Genomic DNA, 18,232 nt, shown 5'->3' on the forward strand with positions numbered 1-18,232 from the left:
AAAAAAGGCAGGTTGAATGCTGGAGAACAGGGATCACTCTGCCAGCTCCGTCCGAGGGGCCAGCCCTGAAAGAGCCGCTCCTTCCAAAAGGTCCATTCCCCGCAACGCCCCATATCTCGTTTTCCCGTCAAAAACCACCACCGCGGAAGGGGCATCTCCCCGTCCGTTGAGGGCGGCACCGGGCGAGCGGGCGCGCACGAGGGAACCCGGGCGGTCTCCTCCCCTCCCTGGCAAAAGCTGCGGCGAGGAGTCCGGGACACCCGTGGCCTCCTGGGGGGAAGGGGAGGGGAGGCGGCTCCTCCGGGCCCCCAGCCTGGGAAAGCCCGGTCCGGCGTGGCGGTGAGCAAGCGGCGCCTGCCCCTGAGTCCGCCCGCGCCCGGCCCCGGTCTCCCCTGCAGGGACGGCGCCTCGCCAGCTGCCAGCCGTCGGAGGGGCGGCCCGGGTGGCGGCCTGGCCGGGCGCTGGCTCGGAACCGGCTGCGGGTCGCTGGGCGCCCCCCGAGGAACGAGCATCCCGACGTGCTGGGAACGGCGCCGGGGCGCGAGGCAAGGCACGGCGGAGGCGGGCGGCACCAGGACTCCATCCCCCGTGATGCTCCGGGGCGGGCGAGGCGGCGGATCACGTGTCTCGCCAGCTGCGGCAGGTCACATGACCGCCGCTCGCTCGCTCTCGAGTCGGCCGGCCTGCGGAGCGGCGATGGCGAACGTGGCGACCCGGGTGTCGTGGTCTGGCCGGGAGGGAGAGGCCGAGGGCCGGGGCGAGACTACGCCGCTGCTGAACGGCACGGGCGGGCAGGTGAGGCTGGCGGAGCCCCCGTGGACGCGGAGAAGCCCGGTGCGCGGACGGCTGAGGGAATCTGAGCAAGCGCAGAGTGCCTTCCCTACCCCTACAGGAAAAGGCGCAGCCCTGGGCCCGCGGTCCTTGGGGCTCAGCGAGGACTAGCCTCTTGCCCACAGCTGCAGCCGGCCTCCAAGCCCTGGCATCCAAAGCGGGTGGCCGGGCACTCTTGGGCCTCTTGCTCTGAGCTCTGGGCTCCAGGAGAGGGAAAGCGGCTGGTGCGCCTGGAAGGTGAAGGCGCGAGACAGTGGCGCTGAACAGGCTCCGGGGGCGGCGGCCCGGGGCAGACTGCTAAGGTCCTGTTTTGATGCCCGTTGGCGATCCAGCGGTGCTCCTGGAATCCCTCCCAGGCCTCTTGCCTGGGCCCAATCAGACAGCGCTTGGGGACCTTGTTCACGGGGATCTTTTGTGCCACTCTCTTGGATGAGGGGTTTGTTTCTGGAGGGACCCCAAGTGGCGGCTGGCACAGACAACCCTTTGCCCATCAGCTTTGTGGCAATCGGTGGACAGTTTCTGACAGCCGTCCTGCTATTTTGGCTATTTTTCAACATGTTGACACTACTAACACACAACAGTTTACAGGAAACAGTCTCTCTGTTGCCTAAAATATTGCTCTAAATTCGAAACATTTAAATCTGCCTCTGCTGCATCTTTCAGTCACAGCCAAAGCAGGCCACTTGTTGGAAACTGCCCACGGATTGCCACAAAGTTGATGGGCAAAGGGCTGTCTCTGCCAGCCACCTCTTGGGGCCCCTCCTCCTCATCCAAGAGAGTGGCACAAATGCTCCCCAGGAACAGCTGGGATCCCGATGCGCCCAAGCGCTGCCTGATTGGGCACAGGCAACGGGCCTGTGGTGGCTTTGTGAATCCATTCCCCCCCCCCCCGTGACTTTTCTGCTCTTCCTTCCTCTTGTGTTCCTCCCTCCTCCCCCAGCGCAGCAGAATGAGGCTTTTCATTCCCTGCTGGAACGTCACACGCTCAGAGCTGGAAACGGAAATTTAATCATTGTTCATGCAGCCACGTGCTGTTGATGAAAGGGCCCCGCTGCCTGCAGAGCTGTTGGGCTTCCCAGGGATAAAGCGTGTTTGCTCTGAATCCTTCCAGCCCCCAAAAGAACTGGGGAGCTCAAGCAAGACAGATGTTTTTTGTTTCTGCAGCTGAGCCCTTCTTCATCTTCCTCACGATTTGGGCGCCTGAGCAATGTGGATCTTGGGGACCACGAGAGCACGGTGAGCAAGCCTCCTGGTGGGAGGTGTGGGGGCAGCAGCATGGGGCTAAGTCCAGGGGTCTTGATTGAATTCTGGCTCCTCGCAGGAAACCGAAGCCCCTCGGTCCCTCCCCAGCGAGATTCCACACAACAACAAGCTTCTCTCCCTCAAGTACGAAGTGAGTTGCCCTGTTCATCCTGGGAAGGGCCTGGTTTGGGGTTGGGATCACTGTGGAAAGGGAGCCCTTCTTCCAGTGAGCCGGAGGCAAAGCTGGCACTGTGCAGCTGGGTGGGGGTGCCCGCTTCCCCTGAAGGGGTCTCCGTCTTTTGGCCCCCTGCAGAGCTTGGACTATGACAACTGTGAGAACCAGCTCTTCTTGGAAGAGGAGAAGAGAATTAACCACACGGTGAGTCCGTCTCTCCTGGGCATCCCAGCTGGTGCTCTTGGACCTCTCCTCTCTGGGGCAAACCCTTTGTGCATCTGAAGAACCTCAAGGGGAAAGCAGTGGACCCTCTCCCTGCTGCAGCCACAGCTCCCAGGTGCTCTTTCCCTTTGGGAGTGGGGGCGGTTCTCCCTGGCTTCCTAATGTTGTGTTGTTCTCAGCTGCTCCTGTGGCTGAGCCTGAAAAGGGGCTTCTGGCAACCAAATGTAGCTTTGAATGCTGGGCCCCCAGTTCTCATCAGCTCTGCCAGGAATGAGGGAGGGTGCAGAGGGCTGGGCCAAGCCTTGAAAGTGTGTGAGGTGGGGAGCCCCCCCGCATAGAACAAGGAGGGTGACCTTGGTTTGCCCACATTAAGGGCTTGCAGGTAAGACCAACATCAGATTTAGAACCTTGCTTTGCCAGTTGCCATGCCGCCTTCTGGGCCACAGCGCAGCAAGCATCAAAGCCTGACTGAGAAAGGGCGGGGGGGGGGGCGGCCTGGGCTCTGATCACCTCCCCCATTATACAGGCATTCCAAACAGTGGAAATTCAGCGCTGGTTCATCTGTGCCATGATCGGCATCCTGACCGGCTTGGTCGCCTGCTTCATTGACATCACGGTCGAGACCTTAGCAGGGCTCAAGTACAAGCTGGTGAAGGGCAGTATCCTTCAGGGGCGCAGGGCGGTGGTGGGGTTTCTAGCCTGGCCATCCAAGGGATTCTGGGGGGGAATTCAGCTCTGCCCGGTATTGGCATCCTCTTCTGGGATGTTCCCCTCCCCTCCCCCTCCGCCCCTCCCCCCAGGTCTGTAAAAGTGGATGCCAAAGTAAAAACCAAGTCATCCCGATAGGAGGAGCCTAATCAGCATCCGGGTGGTTTTCCTAAGCTTTTTTTTGCCCAGATATTGACAAATTCACAGAGACGGGACGCCTCTCCTTCTCTCTGCTCCTCTGGGCCACTGTGAACGCAGGCTTTGTGATGGCCGGTTCCATCATTGTCGCATTTCTGGAGGTGAGGCTTGGCTTGGCTTGCGTACGTCCTCCGTAGCGGCAGTTGGGCCGCCATGACCGAGTGCTTTGCCTTTGCAGCCCGTGGCCGCCGGCAGCGGAATTCCTCAGATCAAGTGCTACCTGAATGGAGTCAAGATCCCCCACGTGGTTCGGCTGAAGGTCAGGGGCGTGCGGTTGTGTTGCGTTGTGGTTCTTCGTAAGGGCGCACACCGACTGACTCTGCTTTGATGAGGGAGGGTTGTCGCGTGGCGTTCCTTCTGACTTGGGGGCTTCGGCAGCCAAGCAGCAGCGAGTCAGGGAGGAGCGTCCCTTTTGGGGTGCAGAAATGCTTCTGACAAGGGTTGGGGTCTTTGGGGACCAGGGAGATTATTGTGGAGTCTGGCACCCCCACTGACTTGTGGCCTCCTGTGTGCTCTCGTTGCAGACCCTGATGGTTAAAGTCTGTGGCGTGATCTTCTCCGTGGTTGGAGGCCTGGCAGTGGGGAAGGTAAAGGAGGAGGGGAGGAGCTGCCCTACTGATTTGATACCAGGGGGTTCTGGGAAACAGTCTTCCTGCCGCCTCCTCCCTCCAACAACTCAAGTGTGGCACTGGATGAACTGATGCCTTCCTTCGGGCCAGACAGCCCCACGCGGGACGGGGGAATTGGCTAAGAGGAGCGTGATGGATGCCAGGCTGCTGATTTGGGTGGAGCAGCAAGAGAGGATGGGCATTCCCAACTGGAGAGAGACACTTCCCCTGCCCAGGGTCCACCCCCTTGTCCGAAAGCCTCTTTGACCCCTCTGCCCTCTGCTTCCAGGAAGGGCCGATGATCCACTCGGGGGCTGTCATTGCAGCTGGCATTTCTCAAGGGCGCTCAACTTCCTTGAAGAGGGACTTCAGGGTCAGTAGCTTTGCGCCCCCCCCAAGATCTGGGTGGGATCTGGCCTTTGGGGGAGGGGGGCGCTTGGGAGTTTCATCCGGCAGGAGAGGAAAGGCGTGTCCTACTTGCACACAAACTCCTTATTTTGTTGGCCTGCAGATCTTTGAGTATTTCCGGAGGGATACGGAGAAGCGGGATTTTGTCTCGGCCGGAGCTGCTGCTGGCGTCTCGGCTGCCTTTGGGGCCCCTGTTGGTAAAGCCCCTTCCTTCTCCCTCCCTGAGCCTCTCTTTGGCAAAGATGGGGTCCCTCTCCGGATGCCTAGGAAGAGCAGAGCTGGGCAGGGTGAGGGCCACAGGGCTCCTGCCCTGGGGAATGGGTGGCTGCTCACCCGTGCCCCCTCCCCTCCTCCACAGGTGGGGTCCTCTTCAGCTTGGAAGAAGGCGCTTCCTTTTGGAACCAGTTCCTGACCTGGCGGATTGTAAGTGCTGGGGAGGGGAGGGGGCTGCGCCCAGTGGTCCAGCCCCCCCAAGGGTCTTGCTGCTGCCCGTCTCCTCTCCTCTTTCCCCCTGCAGTTCTTCGCCTCCATGATCTCCACCTTCACCCTCAACTCCATTCTCAGCGTCTACAAGGGCAATCCCCTGGACCTCTCCAGCCCCGGCCTCATCAACTTCGGCAGGTTTGATTCCGAGGTAGGGCCCCCATCCAGTCATTCCCACCCAGCTGGAGCTGCCTGGTCTCCCTTGGTTTTGGGGAAAGAGATGCCGGGGCAGTGGGTTGGTGGTGTGTTTGCAAAACAGAGTGAGCGGCGGAGCCCTTGAGCTTCATTGGCAAAGGCCGGGCTGTTGCTGCTGCCCCTCAGGTGGGTGGAGGGGTGGACGGAGGAGCCTATGCTGGGGGGGAGAGGCAGTGCCAGGCAGCTGTTGGGTTCTTGAGCACAGACTCTCCCCAGTATTCCTGGCATTCATACCTCTCTGTTCCCTGTTTCAGAAAATGGGGTACACGTTCCAAGAAATCCCCATCTTCATCTTCATTGGTGTGTTGGGTAAGAAACCCAAGAGAATGGGGGTGGCTGCATCCACCACTTGGGCACTGGGCACCGGCGGGCCTCTTGGGGAAGAAGCCCCACCGGCGATGGGTCTGTGCCTCCCTGTACAGCCTGTGGAGTCCTCAGCAAATACGTGGACCGTTAGTGCTGCTCTTTCCCCTGCAGTCTCCCCTCTCCTGCCGTCCTCCCTGAGTCTGCGTGGCTGATCTGCATTGCTGAGCCCCGCAGACGTGATGTGGATTCAGCTGGGATGAGGGGACCCTGGGATCCCCAGATTCTGCAGAGGCAGGGCGCCAGAGCCCTTGCAGTGCCCCTTTACTGACCCGCCTCTGTCTCCCTCCTGCTGCAGGGGGGATCCTTGGCGCCATGTTCAATGCTCTGAACTATTGGCTGACAATGTTCCGGATCAGGTGAGATCCTGGCGGGGCTCAGCCCCCGAGTCTGTCCTCTCGGCGGCCCTGTTCCATCCAGCCCCCGGCTGACCTGCGCTTTGTCCCTCCGTTCCCCAGGTACATCCACCGCCCGTGCCTGCAGGTGATTGAGGCCGTGCTGGTGGGGGCCGTGACGGCAGCGATTGCGTTTGTCCTCATCTACAGTTCTACAGACTGCCAGCCTCTCCAGGACAACAGCATGGCCTACCCGCTGCAGGTAGAGGATGGGGGGGGGTTGAGCCGGAAGGAGTTGAGGCCTGTTGCTGAAGGGCCCAGGCTTGGGGGTCAACCAGAGGGCAAACAGCAAGCAGGATGGGAGTTTTAAACACAAGGGGATGGGTGGGAGGGAAGTGTGGCCACGGGTTCCATGCATCCCCTTCGGTTCTGAGGCTCCACCAGAATACGATGCTTCTGCTTTTCCCCGTTACGACAGTAACAAGCTTCTCCTCTTCCTCCCCGTTTCCTTTTCGCCAGCTCTTTTGCCCTGATGGGCAGTACAACTCAATGGCCGCTGCCTTCTTCAACACCCCTGAGAAGAGTGTGGTCCGCCTCTTCCACGACCCTCCAGGTCAGCTGCCTCTGCTGCCACACAGATGTGGTTGGGCTCAGCAGGGCTTAACTATGGCACAAGGAGCTGCCTCTGCTGGCTGCAGTGATGCCTTGAGCCACAATTTATCAGCCACGGTGGCTGCTTGGCGTGGCCTTCTTAGTCTTCTGCAACTGACCAGCCATCAGGGTTTTACCGTGGCCCAGCTCACCCCCCCCTTCTCTTGGTCTGAAGGGTCTTCTGCTCTCCCTCCCCCAGGCACCTACGACCCCATGACCTTGGGCTTGTTCACCCTGGTGTATTTCTTCTTGGCCTGCTGGACCTACGGGCTGACCGTGTCCGCGGGCGTCTTCATCCCTTCCCTGCTGATCGGCGCTGCCTGGGGCCGCCTCTTCGGAATTTCCTTGTCCTACATTCCCAATGGTTTGGTAAGCCTGGGGCTCCTTTCCCCACAGACCCGGGAGAATGCGGAGGGTCTGGGGCTCAGCGAGTTCCCTTGCAGGGGCCATCTGGAGCCCAGGATGTGGGTCTGGGCTGCTTTGTGCTGATCCTGAGGTCAGTCCCCTCCCCCGCACTATGGGGGCTCGTGGGATCCCATCTGCCCCACTGCCTGCTTTTTCTCTGGCTTCCAGATCAGGGCCGATCCAGGGAAGTATGCCCTGATGGGAGCTGCAGCACAGCTGGGTGAGTATGGAAGAGCTGAGCCCCTTTCCAAGGCCTCCACGGGGGGAGGGGGGGCTGGCTGGTCTTCAGCAGAGTCCAGTTCTATTGTGCATTGGTGGGGGCGGGGGCGGGGGGGAGGTTGGTACCTTCGGGAGGAGCAGAGCCAGGGCTCAATCTGGGTGGGAAAATGGCTCTGGACAAGGCGGCGCCTTCCTGGCTGTTTGGGCTCCTGGTGGGCAAAATGACAATCGTGCCTGACGAGGCAGCAGGGCCTCTTCCTGGAGGAGGAGGAAGTGGTGCCAGCATGGGCTCTTGTTCCAGGGGGGATCGTGAGGATGACGCTGAGTTTGACTGTGATCATGATGGAGGCCACGGGCAACGTCACCTACGGGTTCCCCATCATGCTGGTCCTGATGACGTCCAAGATTGTGGGGGACTTCTTTGCGGAGGTGAGGGGCTGCCCCCCGAAGGGCTCCGGCGGGAGGTCAAGAGACCCAGCAGCATTTTATCCTGAGGACTGCCCATGGCGGCTGGGAGAGCACCACCCTCAAGACCACCTTGGCATGACTCAGGCCAGATGGGATCTTCTGTGACTCAGTTTCCCCTCCCGACTGCCAGCCCAGACTTCCCAGCGTCTGTCTGGCAGGACTGTCATCGCACCCTGTGTGCTCCCCCTCCTGCAGAAAGAATTATCCCGGAAAGTTTGGGGAGCGTCTGCCAGGAACACCCGGGGGCTCCCCCTGTTTGTGGACCCCGACCCATCCCCCTTTGTGGGCTCAGGGTTTCTCTCACCCATTTTCACCCCCCTTTTCCCCCCCCGCCCCAATTACAGGGCTTGTATGATATGCACATCCAGCTCCAGAGCGTCCCCTTCTTGCACTGGGAGGCACCGGTCACTTCGCACTCGTTCACAGCCACGTAAGTTGACCAGCTGGCACCTGCTGGGCTCCCTCCAGGTCTGATAGAGTAGGGAAGGGGCGCTGGAAGAGGCCAGTGGGGGAGGGAGGACCCCTCCCGCCTCCCTGATGGGCAAGGGCCTCTCCCCCGGGTTCCTGGTGGGAACCTTGCCCTCTTGCATCCCAACGGTTGCCCTTGGGCTGAGTCTGGGCTCCCCTCCCTCCAGCCAGGTGATGAGCACCCCGGTCACCTGCCTGCGGCAGAGCGAGAAAGTGGGGACCGTCGTGGATATCCTCAGCGACGCGGCTTCCAATCACAATGGCTTCCCCGTAGTCGAGAGCAGCCCTGGCAGCAACCAGGTGGGAAAGTGGCCGGCATGGGCTGGCACCCCAGTTAGGCAGAGGATTGGGGGCCTGGCTGGAACCCCAGGGAGCTGCTGCTGTTGTGACAGGCAGGGCTTGCTGCTGGCAGGACGGTTTAAGTCTCTTTTCCTCCCAGATTTGGAGATTTGTCTCCAAAGGGCCTTCTCAGACGTTTTAACCGAAAGCAGCATTTGGCATAAAAGAGTGCGGGGGGGGGGGGGAAGAGGGGGTTGTAGGAGGAACCATGGAGCAGCAGAGCCCTCAGTGCCAGATGGTGCCCAGCATCTGCTGAGGGTTGAGCCAGGATGAGCCTCTCTTCTCTCCGGACCTCCCCATTGTTGGAGTGGGAACAACCCCAATTTCTGCAGTGACCCAGGAAAGCCTCTCTCATTGCAGACGATGGGCCTGCGGGGCCTGATCCTGCGCTCTCAGCTGATTGTGCTCCTGAAGCACAAGGTAGGTGTGCGCTGGGTCGGGGGAGCAGGGGGTCTGGCCGATGGGTGCCGTGGGAGCCAACGGGGCTTGGTGTTGTGACCCAGGCCCACGTAGTTAATATTAAATGCAAAACAGTTCCAAAAAACAGATTTTATTAAAACAGCTGAGAATTAACTCATTCTCAGCTTATTCCAAATTAAATGAAAGCAAAGTCCTCAAAACACCATTCTTCAGTTTATCTCTGACCTTGGGATAATTAGGCAAACTGCCAAAGGCTTTTCTTGGCAACAGTTCAGGAACAGAAGACGCTGACAAGAAGTCAAGAGCAGTTGCAGGTCTTTTAACCCTTATGGGAGGGGCCAACTATCTCTTGGCCCTACTCCTGAGTCGTCCTCTCTGCTTTAGCTGCGCCTGCCTTCTGGCAGCTCTTCTCGTATGTGCACTAGGAACAGGCTCCTCCTATTCCTCTGCCTCTCTACTGTCAGCCCCTGGAGGCTCCAAAGACTGCGCCTCACTCCCCAATGGTCCTGGCCCCATCTCTGCCTCCGACGCAGAGTCCTCGTCCGGGCCTTCCCCAGCCTCCAGGACTGGCTCATGTTCTTCCTCAGCCTCATTGCTGTCCAACTCAGCTGCCAGCTCCACAGGCTGCTGGCGGACCACAACACTTGGGAAGCATGCATGCTGGGACAGGGAACAGGCTGCCCGACCAGCCACCCGAGCCAGGCTTTCGGGGGACCTCCAGGCCATTATTAGGAGGGGAGCTGGTCGGCGTCCTGTGGCCTGGGCCAAGTGGGGTGGCCCCCAGGATGCTTCCCATCTCCTTGCAGGTCTTTGTGGAGCGGGCCAGCCTGTCTCTGCGGCAGCGGCGGCTGAAGCTGAAAGACTTCCGGGACGCCTACCCTCGCTTCCCCCCCATCCAGTCCATCCACGTCTCCCAGGACGAGCGCGAGTGCATGATGGACCTGACCGAGTTCATGAACCCCTCGCCCTACACTGTGCCACAGGTAAAGGGGCCCGGAGGGCATTGGGGGCTTCCCTAGTGGAAGGCGATGGCCAGGCGTGGCAGCTGGAGGGGCATCTCACTTCTGGGCCCAAGCTGGCCCATCTAGCTGCAGGGGCAGCAGGCTCAAGGGAGGAGGTCTGCTTCTGGGTGGCTGCTGGAGGGGAAGGGTTGGGTGGATGGACCCAGCCCGCCAGCCAGAGGGGGCGCAGTCCTCCTCCATGCCTTGGCTCCCTCCGCCTGACCGGCCTGGGTTCCCATTGCAGGAGGCCTCCCTCCCGAGGGTTTTCAAGCTCTTCCGAGCCCTGGGCTTGCGCCACCTGGTGGTCGTGGACAATCAGAACCAGGTAGTGGTCCTTCGGGGGTGGGAAGAGTAGGGGTTCTCTTGCAGGGAGCGGCTCCTCCAGCTGATGGGGGGGGCTGCTTGCCCAGCCTGAGCATATGCGCCCCTCTTGCCTTGCAGGTGGTGGGGCTGGTCACGCGGAAGGACTTGGCCCGCTATCGGCTGGGGAAGAAGGGCATCGAGGAGATGCTCTTGGCCAAGACGTGACTTTGCTGGGCTGCTCAGGACTCGAGTGGTGCGCTGGAGCCCTCCAGCACAGAGGCCCCAAACTGCACCCCTGGCTGCGCCCGCCTCCCCATGGCCCTCCGCACTGCTCTGCGCGGGGTGGGGGGGTGTAGAGAGAGCTGGGGGGCCCAGAGAGTGGCGACGGCAGGCAGACCTGCTGCAACCTGGACTTGGTGTGTCTTTTGTGTGTCTTTCACGCATTCATGAGTTCTTGCCAGGCTTTCCTTAGCCCATCACTCACCGACTGTGCCTTCCAATCCCCTCCTCCGGCAGGAACTAAACAGGCCCAGAGCCTGTCTGCTTCCCTTCTCCCTTCCCTCCAGCAAGGAGGGGGCCTGGGGAGTGAGGTGTGTCACCTGAGACTTGCTCTTTTCCAGCTTCTCTGTGGTTGAAAGGGACCAAGCGAGGCCAGCCTTGTTTCCCCCCCCCCGTGTCCACTGCTGGCCCCCCAAGATGTCCAGAGAGCATTCGGTTGGAGGGGGGGGGCTTTGTCTGTTGGGCCGACCAGCAGCCCTTTTCCTGAGGCTTTCATTTTATCTTTTTTTCTGCCCTGTGAAGCCTCAAAGCTTTGCTGTCTTCTACAGCATGTGCAACTGTACCTCAAAAGTCCTTTTTTGTGCTGAAATAAAAATGAATTAGGTTTTTCTCCCTCTGCTCTTGGTTTTTCTTATTGCCCTGGCTGTGCCACCCATGGAGTGAAGAGGGGTTGGGGCACGAGAGAAAGGGAGCCAGAACAAAATGGCGTCTGGTGAGGAAGTTGGAGGCAGGAAGGATGTGTGAAGCTCCATCTGTTCCCTCCGGCCAAGCAGCAGGCTCCCAACACCAAAGCCAGGTCTCTTAGCAACCACACCCACAGGGGACCTATTGTGACCCATCAGACAGGAGCCTGGGCCTCTGCCTCCTGACTGGGGCACTGGCCACCCCACAGGTGAAGAGATGGAAAGAGGACGCAGCTTGCTGGATGGGCCATGAGGTCTGGCTATGCAGCCTTGGTGCTTGGTTCCCTGGTGCTGCAGAAGGACCTCAGCGGGGGACCCCCCCTCCGGAGCCGGACTGCTCGGGAAGCAGATGGAAAAAATGGCCCCGTTGGCTCCTGCCCGGAGGGAGACCTGCTGTCCCAGTTCCAACACATGTTGTGTTCGCAAGGCTTCTGCTGGATCCCAGAGACGACCTGGGGGTTCCCCCTGGCCGGAGCGGTCCTGCTGCTGCTCTGGCTGGGCTTTGAAATCTGGACCTCCTCCTGCCTGGCCAGGTGGCAAGCCCAGCTCAGGCGGCCCGTCGCAACGGAGAGTCATGCGGCGCAGCCCAGCCCTCCTCCCTTGGTAAAGAGATGGCTTTGCGTATTGCGTTCTCTGATGCAGTCCTGGGCAGCTTGCACATCCACAGCAGCACAGGGCTTGGCTGAGCAAAAGCACCCCTAATTTTCTCCAATGCTTTTCTGCGGGAGCTTAGCCCAGTCTGAACATGGCACGGAAGGCCACCCTGCAGTTGCAGATGGAGAACCTGGGTTTGCAAATGGTCCCGAAAACTAAAAAGGAAGCAGGGAAATCAGCCACCATAACTACAAACTCTCACTTGTGTGTGTGAGCTTTGGAAGGGGGGGACATGAGTGTTGAGTGGAGCTGAGAATGTGGGACCAGGTCAGACACCCCCCATATCCAGCTTCCTGGCAAGAAGCCAACAGGGTAGGCTGCCTCTGAACATGGAAGGTCATCTTTCAGTGGTACAGAATGTGCCCTTCAAATATTGGAAGGGTGGTATTAAAACAGGTGACACTGAGCCACGTTGTCCTTAATTTTCTGTGGATCTATCTGAGACTGGCTGTATTTCAAAGAGAGGGGTTTATCCAGAGGCAGGTCACTGGCCTAGATGCGGCCTAGTTGACCCAAAGCATCCTGTTTTTTCTGAAATGATGGACTGCCATATAAGGACAAGTCAGCATGGTTTACAATAAAACTACAACATTTGATAATAAATCCAAACCATATAAACCATCTTCATTCAGAAGGCGTGTTACATGGGGAAGGAAATTGGAAGCCAGTATCAACTCCCCACACCCCTTTGCCCAGAGGAGGCCTGGCAGGTCATGATGTCCCCAAAGAGACAATTGTAGGGAGACCTCCTGAGAGTAGGCACCAACTCAGCCAAGCCCTCCCCAGAGCCGCCAGATGGGCAGCAGAAGGAACCTGGGCATCTGGTGCCATGCTAATGCAGCTGGCCAGAAGCCCATGAGCCTCAGAGGGTCTTCTACCCTCATGCTGAAGCAGGAGAGCTACCAATGGTACTCCCAAACCGGAAGGGGCCAACTCACACATTTTTAAGTTTTGCTGCAATTTTCATCTCTTGCCTTTGGGAAGCCAGAATGCAGTTTCACCATGAGAAAATTTGAAACCCAGTAACATTTCCCCCCCCCCCATTACAGCCTGAAGCAGCGTGCGAAGAAGAGACGGACTTTCCAGCCACACAAGCAAAACGTATGTTTATTCCAACTTCATCTTTCCCTGGAGTAGAGCTGGGCCCCAGTGGCATTACGTCGAGGTTCACCAGGGATGGTGGCTGTTTGCGCTGTGAATGGGAGCCGGTGGCACACAGGACTCCTTCCCACCCCTCATGAGGTTCCACTCGGGACCTGCCCTGGTCTTTCCCAGCTCCATCAGAGCTCCCCATTTTGCTGACCTAGCAAGCCTTTTGCCAAATCTCGTATTCCTGCAGTTGTATAACTCAGGTTTAAGACTTTCTAAAGGCAGCATCAGTTCTCTTCTTTCTCCATCGTCCAAAGATCGTCTGGCAGGTTTTTCTTTTCTATAACAAGATAGTCAAGGCAGCTTGGTGGATGTTTTAAAAATACTTTCTATAAGTTGATTAAAAATAAATTCCAAATATATCCTTTTTTCTGTTATAGATTCTAGCTGCATTTGTGGGAGGCAACTAACATCTGATTTTGAAAGGTAGGTGAAATCTGTTTTTCTAGGAGGTTCTCTGCAAATGCACTTTCTGTCCTCTCAGTCCCCTGTGGGGGAGCTGTGAGGAGCTGGCTGGGGCTGGGCTCCTTGTGTTGCTGGGGAAGGCTCAGTGGGGCTGGCCAGGCAGGTTCACCTCTCTGGGCATCATAAAACAGTCACGACAGTTCTTCAGATAAGTTAAGGTCTGAAGAATTGTCTAAGGTGGAAGATTTCCCAACAGGGTAGGAATGGGCACATTGGAGAAATACAGTGATTATTTTTTTTATAAATGGAGTCATCTGGAAGTGGAAACACTTTTTTCTCGTCTAGCAGTGTAAGACAATTCTGCTTTTTTCTTTATTTCTACAGTTATGAGCTGCCTTGTCAGGTGCACAGACATCCTTACGAGCCATACCAAACTCCACGAAGCTTGTGTCAAGATGAGAATTTATACCAAAAGTACCTCCCCTGTCTACCTCCTTTATTAAGGGCCACCATGATTCTGCCAAAGCACTCCTCCTCCTCCTCCAGCTCCTCCTCCGGCTCCTCCTCCTGCTTGCCGCTCCTAAAACACTTGAACTTGTGCTGCCGTGTGGCTACAGATGCTTCCCAGAGAATGCATGATTCCTCGGACGCTTCCGAAGCCAGCAGCTCCGATTCTTTTTCCTCGGAATCAGAAGACCTTTATTTTCTGAAGAAAAAAAAACAACGTGGGCCATCGTTTATCCCTTTATTCCCAGAAAGACTTCCTGAAATAAAAGGTGCACCGTTGCTTCCGGAGAGTCATCCTGAAATTAAGGGAGTCCCGCAGACGTCTTTTGCACAAATAAACATTGTCCAGAGCTCCACTTTTGAAAAGGAGGATCATGTCATTTTGGTGGAGAAATCTCTCGAAATCCGCATGGGACCCCTGCCAGCACCCACAGCCCCCGGCTCTCTTCCCAGGTTGAGGATCCAGGATAAAGAGGAAGCGGCAGAAAAACCTTCACCTCTCCCCTTGCTGGATCAAATGGCCATCCAGTGTCTTGACCTCAGGGTGAAGGAGCAAAAAGGGGAACTTGCTAAAACAACAGAGAAATCCGCCCCAAAACCTTCCTCTGAAAAAGAGGAAGAGCCGTTGAAGGTTACTACAGACCCTGTGAGTGCCTTGCCTCCCGACTCAGAGGAAGTCCCAACTGTTCTAAAAGGAATGGATGAGAAAAGTAGAAACTTCTTGGAATTTCACATCAAGAAGAAAATGGTTCAGAGACGGTGTGGCGTTCCCACTGTGGTCATCAACTCTGTGAACCTGTTTCAATCTGTGAAAAAAAAATCCTTCCGTGGGGATCTTAAAAAAACAATGCAAAATGTTTTACTAATCCCGAGCGACGCTGAAGCTCCAGCGCACCCTCCCCTCCTCCCTAGAAATGCCATGGCCGTCTACATGAAATCTTTTCAGGAGCCTCCAAGAGCCAAAGAGTACCATATTTTTCACAAAGCAAACCCAGAAGAAATCAGAAAAGTGGCCTTCCCTGCTCCTGAGGAGAAGCTAGGCCTTAAACCAAGAGATTTCCAGAGAAGCCAAAGAAATGAGGTCCTTTTCTCAGTGGAGCCAGAAAAACTCCAGAAGCTGCTTTTCCATTTAACAGTGAAAATGGTGGAAATTCAGAAGGGAGCCTTCCCTGAAATGGTCGAGGACTCCCTCCGCACCTTCAGTATCCTTTCTGTAAAGCCTCTGCCGAAGCTGATCCGTTTTGGCAACAAAATCTCAAGGCCCAAACACCTCTCATTGACCTTTGTGGCCAAAGAGGCGCTTTGCATCATTGACTTCAATATCAGCCACAAGTACATGGTCTTCACCTGGGGAATCGAAACGCTGCATTCAAAACCCACGGAAAAGACCATCCCGGGCCTTTCAAAGGCAACCCAGTGTTCCAGCAGCCCAGAGAAGGGAGTTCCTCAGAAGCCCCCCGTTCCCATACTGGTACTGAAGATTCCTCGGAAGGGGGCCTCGACCTCCAGGGGCCCTGAATCAAAGCAAATTCTCCTGATTCCAAAGCCACCAAAGCCCCAGGGCCCCCGTATTGTCCCCCTGGCTCCTGCAGAAGAGCCTCGGGATGTGCAGTTTACAGACCTCTTTAAGCAGAGCTGCTTGGCTCCCAGCGCTCCCTCCAAAAAGGCTGAAGGACCCCCACCCCGGTCACTGGCCATGCCTCTTAGAAATGTCCCCATCCAGGAAACGGAAGCACCAGGTGACAGGATCCAGCCTAAGAAAGCATCTCTTGCCATGCCTTGTCCTAAGAGCCAGGGAGCAGCTGGTAAAGACAGTCCCAGCACCAGGCAAGAAGCACCGGGGGAGAAAATGACGGATGGCAAAATCAGGACTCTGAAAGCTGCAAACTTGCAGGAGGAGCTACAAGACCGACCTACAGGTCTCCCAGCTCCCCTTAAGGAAGGAGAGAAGGCAGAAGGAAAAGAGGCAGGAAGCAAGAAAGATGGGGACCAGCAGGGAGAGCCTTACAGGGGTCTCCCACCAACCTTCCAGAAGGGAGCAGGGGCAGGAAGGAAAAAAGAGGCAGACGAACAGGCAGAGCCTTACAGGGCTGTCCCACCCTCCCCTGAGAAGCGGGCGAGCAAAAGAGATGGGGACGAACAGGGAGAGCTGGAGGGGACAATGCACCACACGCCCACCAGAGCAGGGACTGGAAGCAAAAGGGGTGAGAATCAGCAGGCGGAGCTGGAAGGAACCATGCATTACAGGGCTCTCCCCGTACCGGCCGCTGAGAGGGGAGCAAGCAAGAGAGATGGGGACGACTGGGGAGAGCTGGAGGGGACAATGCGTTACAGGGCTCCCTCGGAGACCCCCGAGAAAGGAGCAACAACAGGAAGCCAAAGAGATGCGGACCGACCGGCAGACCTGGAAGGAAGGCTGCGATACGCCTCCACCGGAGCCGGGGCTAGAAGCAAAAAAGACCGGGACGCCCAGGCGGAGCTGGAAGGGACGTTGCATTACCGGGCTCTCCCCCCGTCCGCGGAGAAGGGAGCGAAGGAGGAGCACCGACCGGCAGAGCTGGAAGGAACGATGCGTTGCTCTCCTCTCCCGCAGCCGGCAGCCGAGGCCGGAAGAGCCGCAGCCGAAGGAGCCGGGAGCGCCCAGAGATTCCCCGCCCGCGAAAGCAAAGCCGGAGCCCAGGCGGACGGGAAAGGAGCGGCGGGGCTCAAGGAAGGCCGGAAGGGCAGGGAAAGAGCACCACGCGGAGACGCCCTGTCCCTCTCCGTGGGCCTGCAGGCGGCGGGCAGCCAGCGGGACGCGACCGCCACGCGAGCCAGCCTCTTCCTGCGGCTGCACCTCACCCGGGAGAAGCTCCACCTGCGCCTGCACAAGCGGCTGGAGGCGGCGCTGCGCCCGCGGCAGAGGGCCGGGCTGAGCCTCCGCGTGGAGACGGGCGCGGGGAAGCGCCGGGGGCCGCCGCCGGCCCGACCCTTCTGCTACGCCTGCCCGGTCCCGGAGAGCCGCGGGGCCGCCGGGAGGACGGTGTGCTGGGCGCTGCCGCAGCGCATCCTGGACATGAGCGGCGGCCGGGTGCCGCAGGTGGCCCGCCCCGAGCGCCGGCACGGGGAGCCCCGGAGAGGCGGCCCGCGGCGCCCGGCCAGACGGCGGCGGGGCGCTGGGCAGGGCCGCCCCGGGGAGGCCGCGCCGGGGGTCATTAAACCGTTTGCTTGACAGCCGAGTCCGGAGGTGTCTTCCGGCCGCGCGGCGGCGGCCTGGCCTCGTCGGCCGGAATGGGGTCCCGGGACTTCCCGCGGGCTCCGCCGAGCGAGGCCGCTTCCCGGGCGGCCACGAGAGACGGGAAAAACCGGTCGACTCCGGGGCCACGGGGCGGGAACGCATGCGCACGAAGACAACCCTAACCCTACCCCCCCCTTTTCGTGCGTTTGCGCAGCGCGCCATCGCGACGCCCGGCCTGCCCTTACTTCGGAGCCCTCTTCGGGGCGGAGCGTCTCGCGCAGGCGGGGCCTGGACGTCCGCGCGAGGTTCTCGGGAGCGCCGCCAGCCTAGATAGGAGCAAAGCGCCCCGTTCAACGCAGGCGCGGTGGCCAAGTGGTAAGGCGTCGGTCTCGTAAACCGAAGATCACGGGTTCGAACCCCGTCCGTGCCTCGCGAGTTCCAGCTACCCCTTGGCTACCCCAGCGGGGGCGACAGGAGGAATGGGAGGGGCTCATTTTTAGGGCGGTCCGGCGGCGGGGGCAGTTCCCACGTGCAGGCGAACACGGAACTTTCTTCGCTGCGCGGGCTTCCAGGATGAAGGGAACTTATTTCTTGTGCAACCTCAAGGAGGACCCCAGAGCCTTCCCTTCTGTCCACGCGTGTCAGGGGGCACCCGATGCCCTCTTCTTGGGGTGCTTCGCCCCCCCCCCGCGCACTTCCAGACATCGGGAAGTCGGTGCATATCCCACGCGGGAAAGTGGACGGGCGACCGCCTGTATCTCCATCCCACAGCCATCCCCAGTCTGTGGATCCACGCGGCCGCGTCGTTGCCCCACGGGCGGAGGAACAGGCCTCCTTTCCAGGAGGGGGAGTTTCCCGGCCAGCCTCCCCGCGGCCACACCCCAGCCAGACAGGCGCTGCCCCGCGGCCGAGGGGCGCCGTCCGAGCGGAGCAGGGGTAAGTGCCCCGCGAGGGAGCCCCCGTCCCGCAAGTGGCCGCCCGAGGGACCCGCGCCTGGGCTGGGCTCGCCGTCGGAGGGTCCCGTGCTGAGGCTGCTCTTGTGGCCGGGAGTTGCGCTGGCGGGGGGAAACTCGGCGGAGGCGCTGCTCGGACTGGAGGGAGGGGGGGCTCTTCAGCGAGGCTTCTCAGCCCTGGCGCGCCCCGCCCCCTCCCAGCCTGGGAATTCTGGGAGTTGCAGTCCAAACGCCCGAGAGGCTACGTTGCCCCCCCCCCGCCCCCCGCCTTGAGCTCTGCTGCTCAGGACGTTTCACTTAGTCTCGTGGAAGCCCCGTTGCCCTTCCTCCTGGTCCCTGGTGG

The 18,232-nt window shown here is 59.3% G+C and overlaps 2 protein-coding genes and 1 non-coding gene across 3 annotated transcripts; all 3 read left to right on the top strand.

Annotated features, from left to right (window-relative positions):
• Window positions 1-171: 171 nt before the first annotated feature.
• On the top strand, window positions 172-10,931 carry CLCN7 (Cl-/H+ antiporter 7). The gene is made up of 25 exons (XM_034441432.3): window positions 172-795; window positions 1,996-2,067; window positions 2,153-2,224; window positions 2,387-2,452; window positions 2,997-3,129; window positions 3,368-3,477; window positions 3,555-3,635; window positions 3,901-3,963; window positions 4,274-4,357; window positions 4,496-4,589; window positions 4,751-4,815; window positions 4,910-5,026; window positions 5,325-5,379; window positions 5,732-5,792; window positions 5,892-6,030; window positions 6,288-6,381; window positions 6,619-6,788; window positions 6,993-7,044; window positions 7,345-7,472; window positions 7,856-7,941; window positions 8,147-8,279; window positions 8,679-8,738; window positions 9,545-9,721; window positions 9,984-10,064; window positions 10,181-10,931. The coding sequence occupies exons 1-25, from the start codon at window positions 592-594 to the stop codon at window positions 10,265-10,267; spliced, it is 2,484 nt and encodes an 827-aa protein (XP_034297323.2). The 5' UTR covers window positions 172-591; the 3' UTR covers window positions 10,268-10,931.
• A 234-nt stretch (window positions 10,932-11,165) lies between these two features.
• Window positions 11,166-16,932, top strand: LOC117679474 (uncharacterized). Its single transcript, XM_034441431.2, has 4 exons — window positions 11,166-11,607; window positions 12,708-12,759; window positions 13,188-13,233; window positions 13,597-16,932. The coding sequence occupies exons 1-4, from the start codon at window positions 11,254-11,256 to the stop codon at window positions 16,928-16,930; spliced, it is 3,786 nt and encodes a 1,261-aa protein (XP_034297322.2). The 5' UTR covers window positions 11,166-11,253; the 3' UTR covers window positions 16,931-16,932.
• Window positions 16,933-17,294: 362 nt separating this feature from the next.
• TRNAT-CGU (transfer RNA threonine (anticodon CGU)) lies at window positions 17,295-17,366 on the top strand. The gene has a single exon. It is a non-coding gene; the product is annotated as a tRNA-Thr (tRNA).
• The last annotated feature ends 866 nt before the right edge of the window (window positions 17,367-18,232 follow it).

Source organism: Pantherophis guttatus, chromosome 14 (genome assembly GCF_059756535.1).
Source record: "Pantherophis guttatus breed Tessera chromosome 14, ASM5975653v1, whole genome shotgun sequence".
Lineage (NCBI taxonomy): Eukaryota > Metazoa > Chordata > Lepidosauria > Squamata > Colubridae > Pantherophis > Pantherophis guttatus.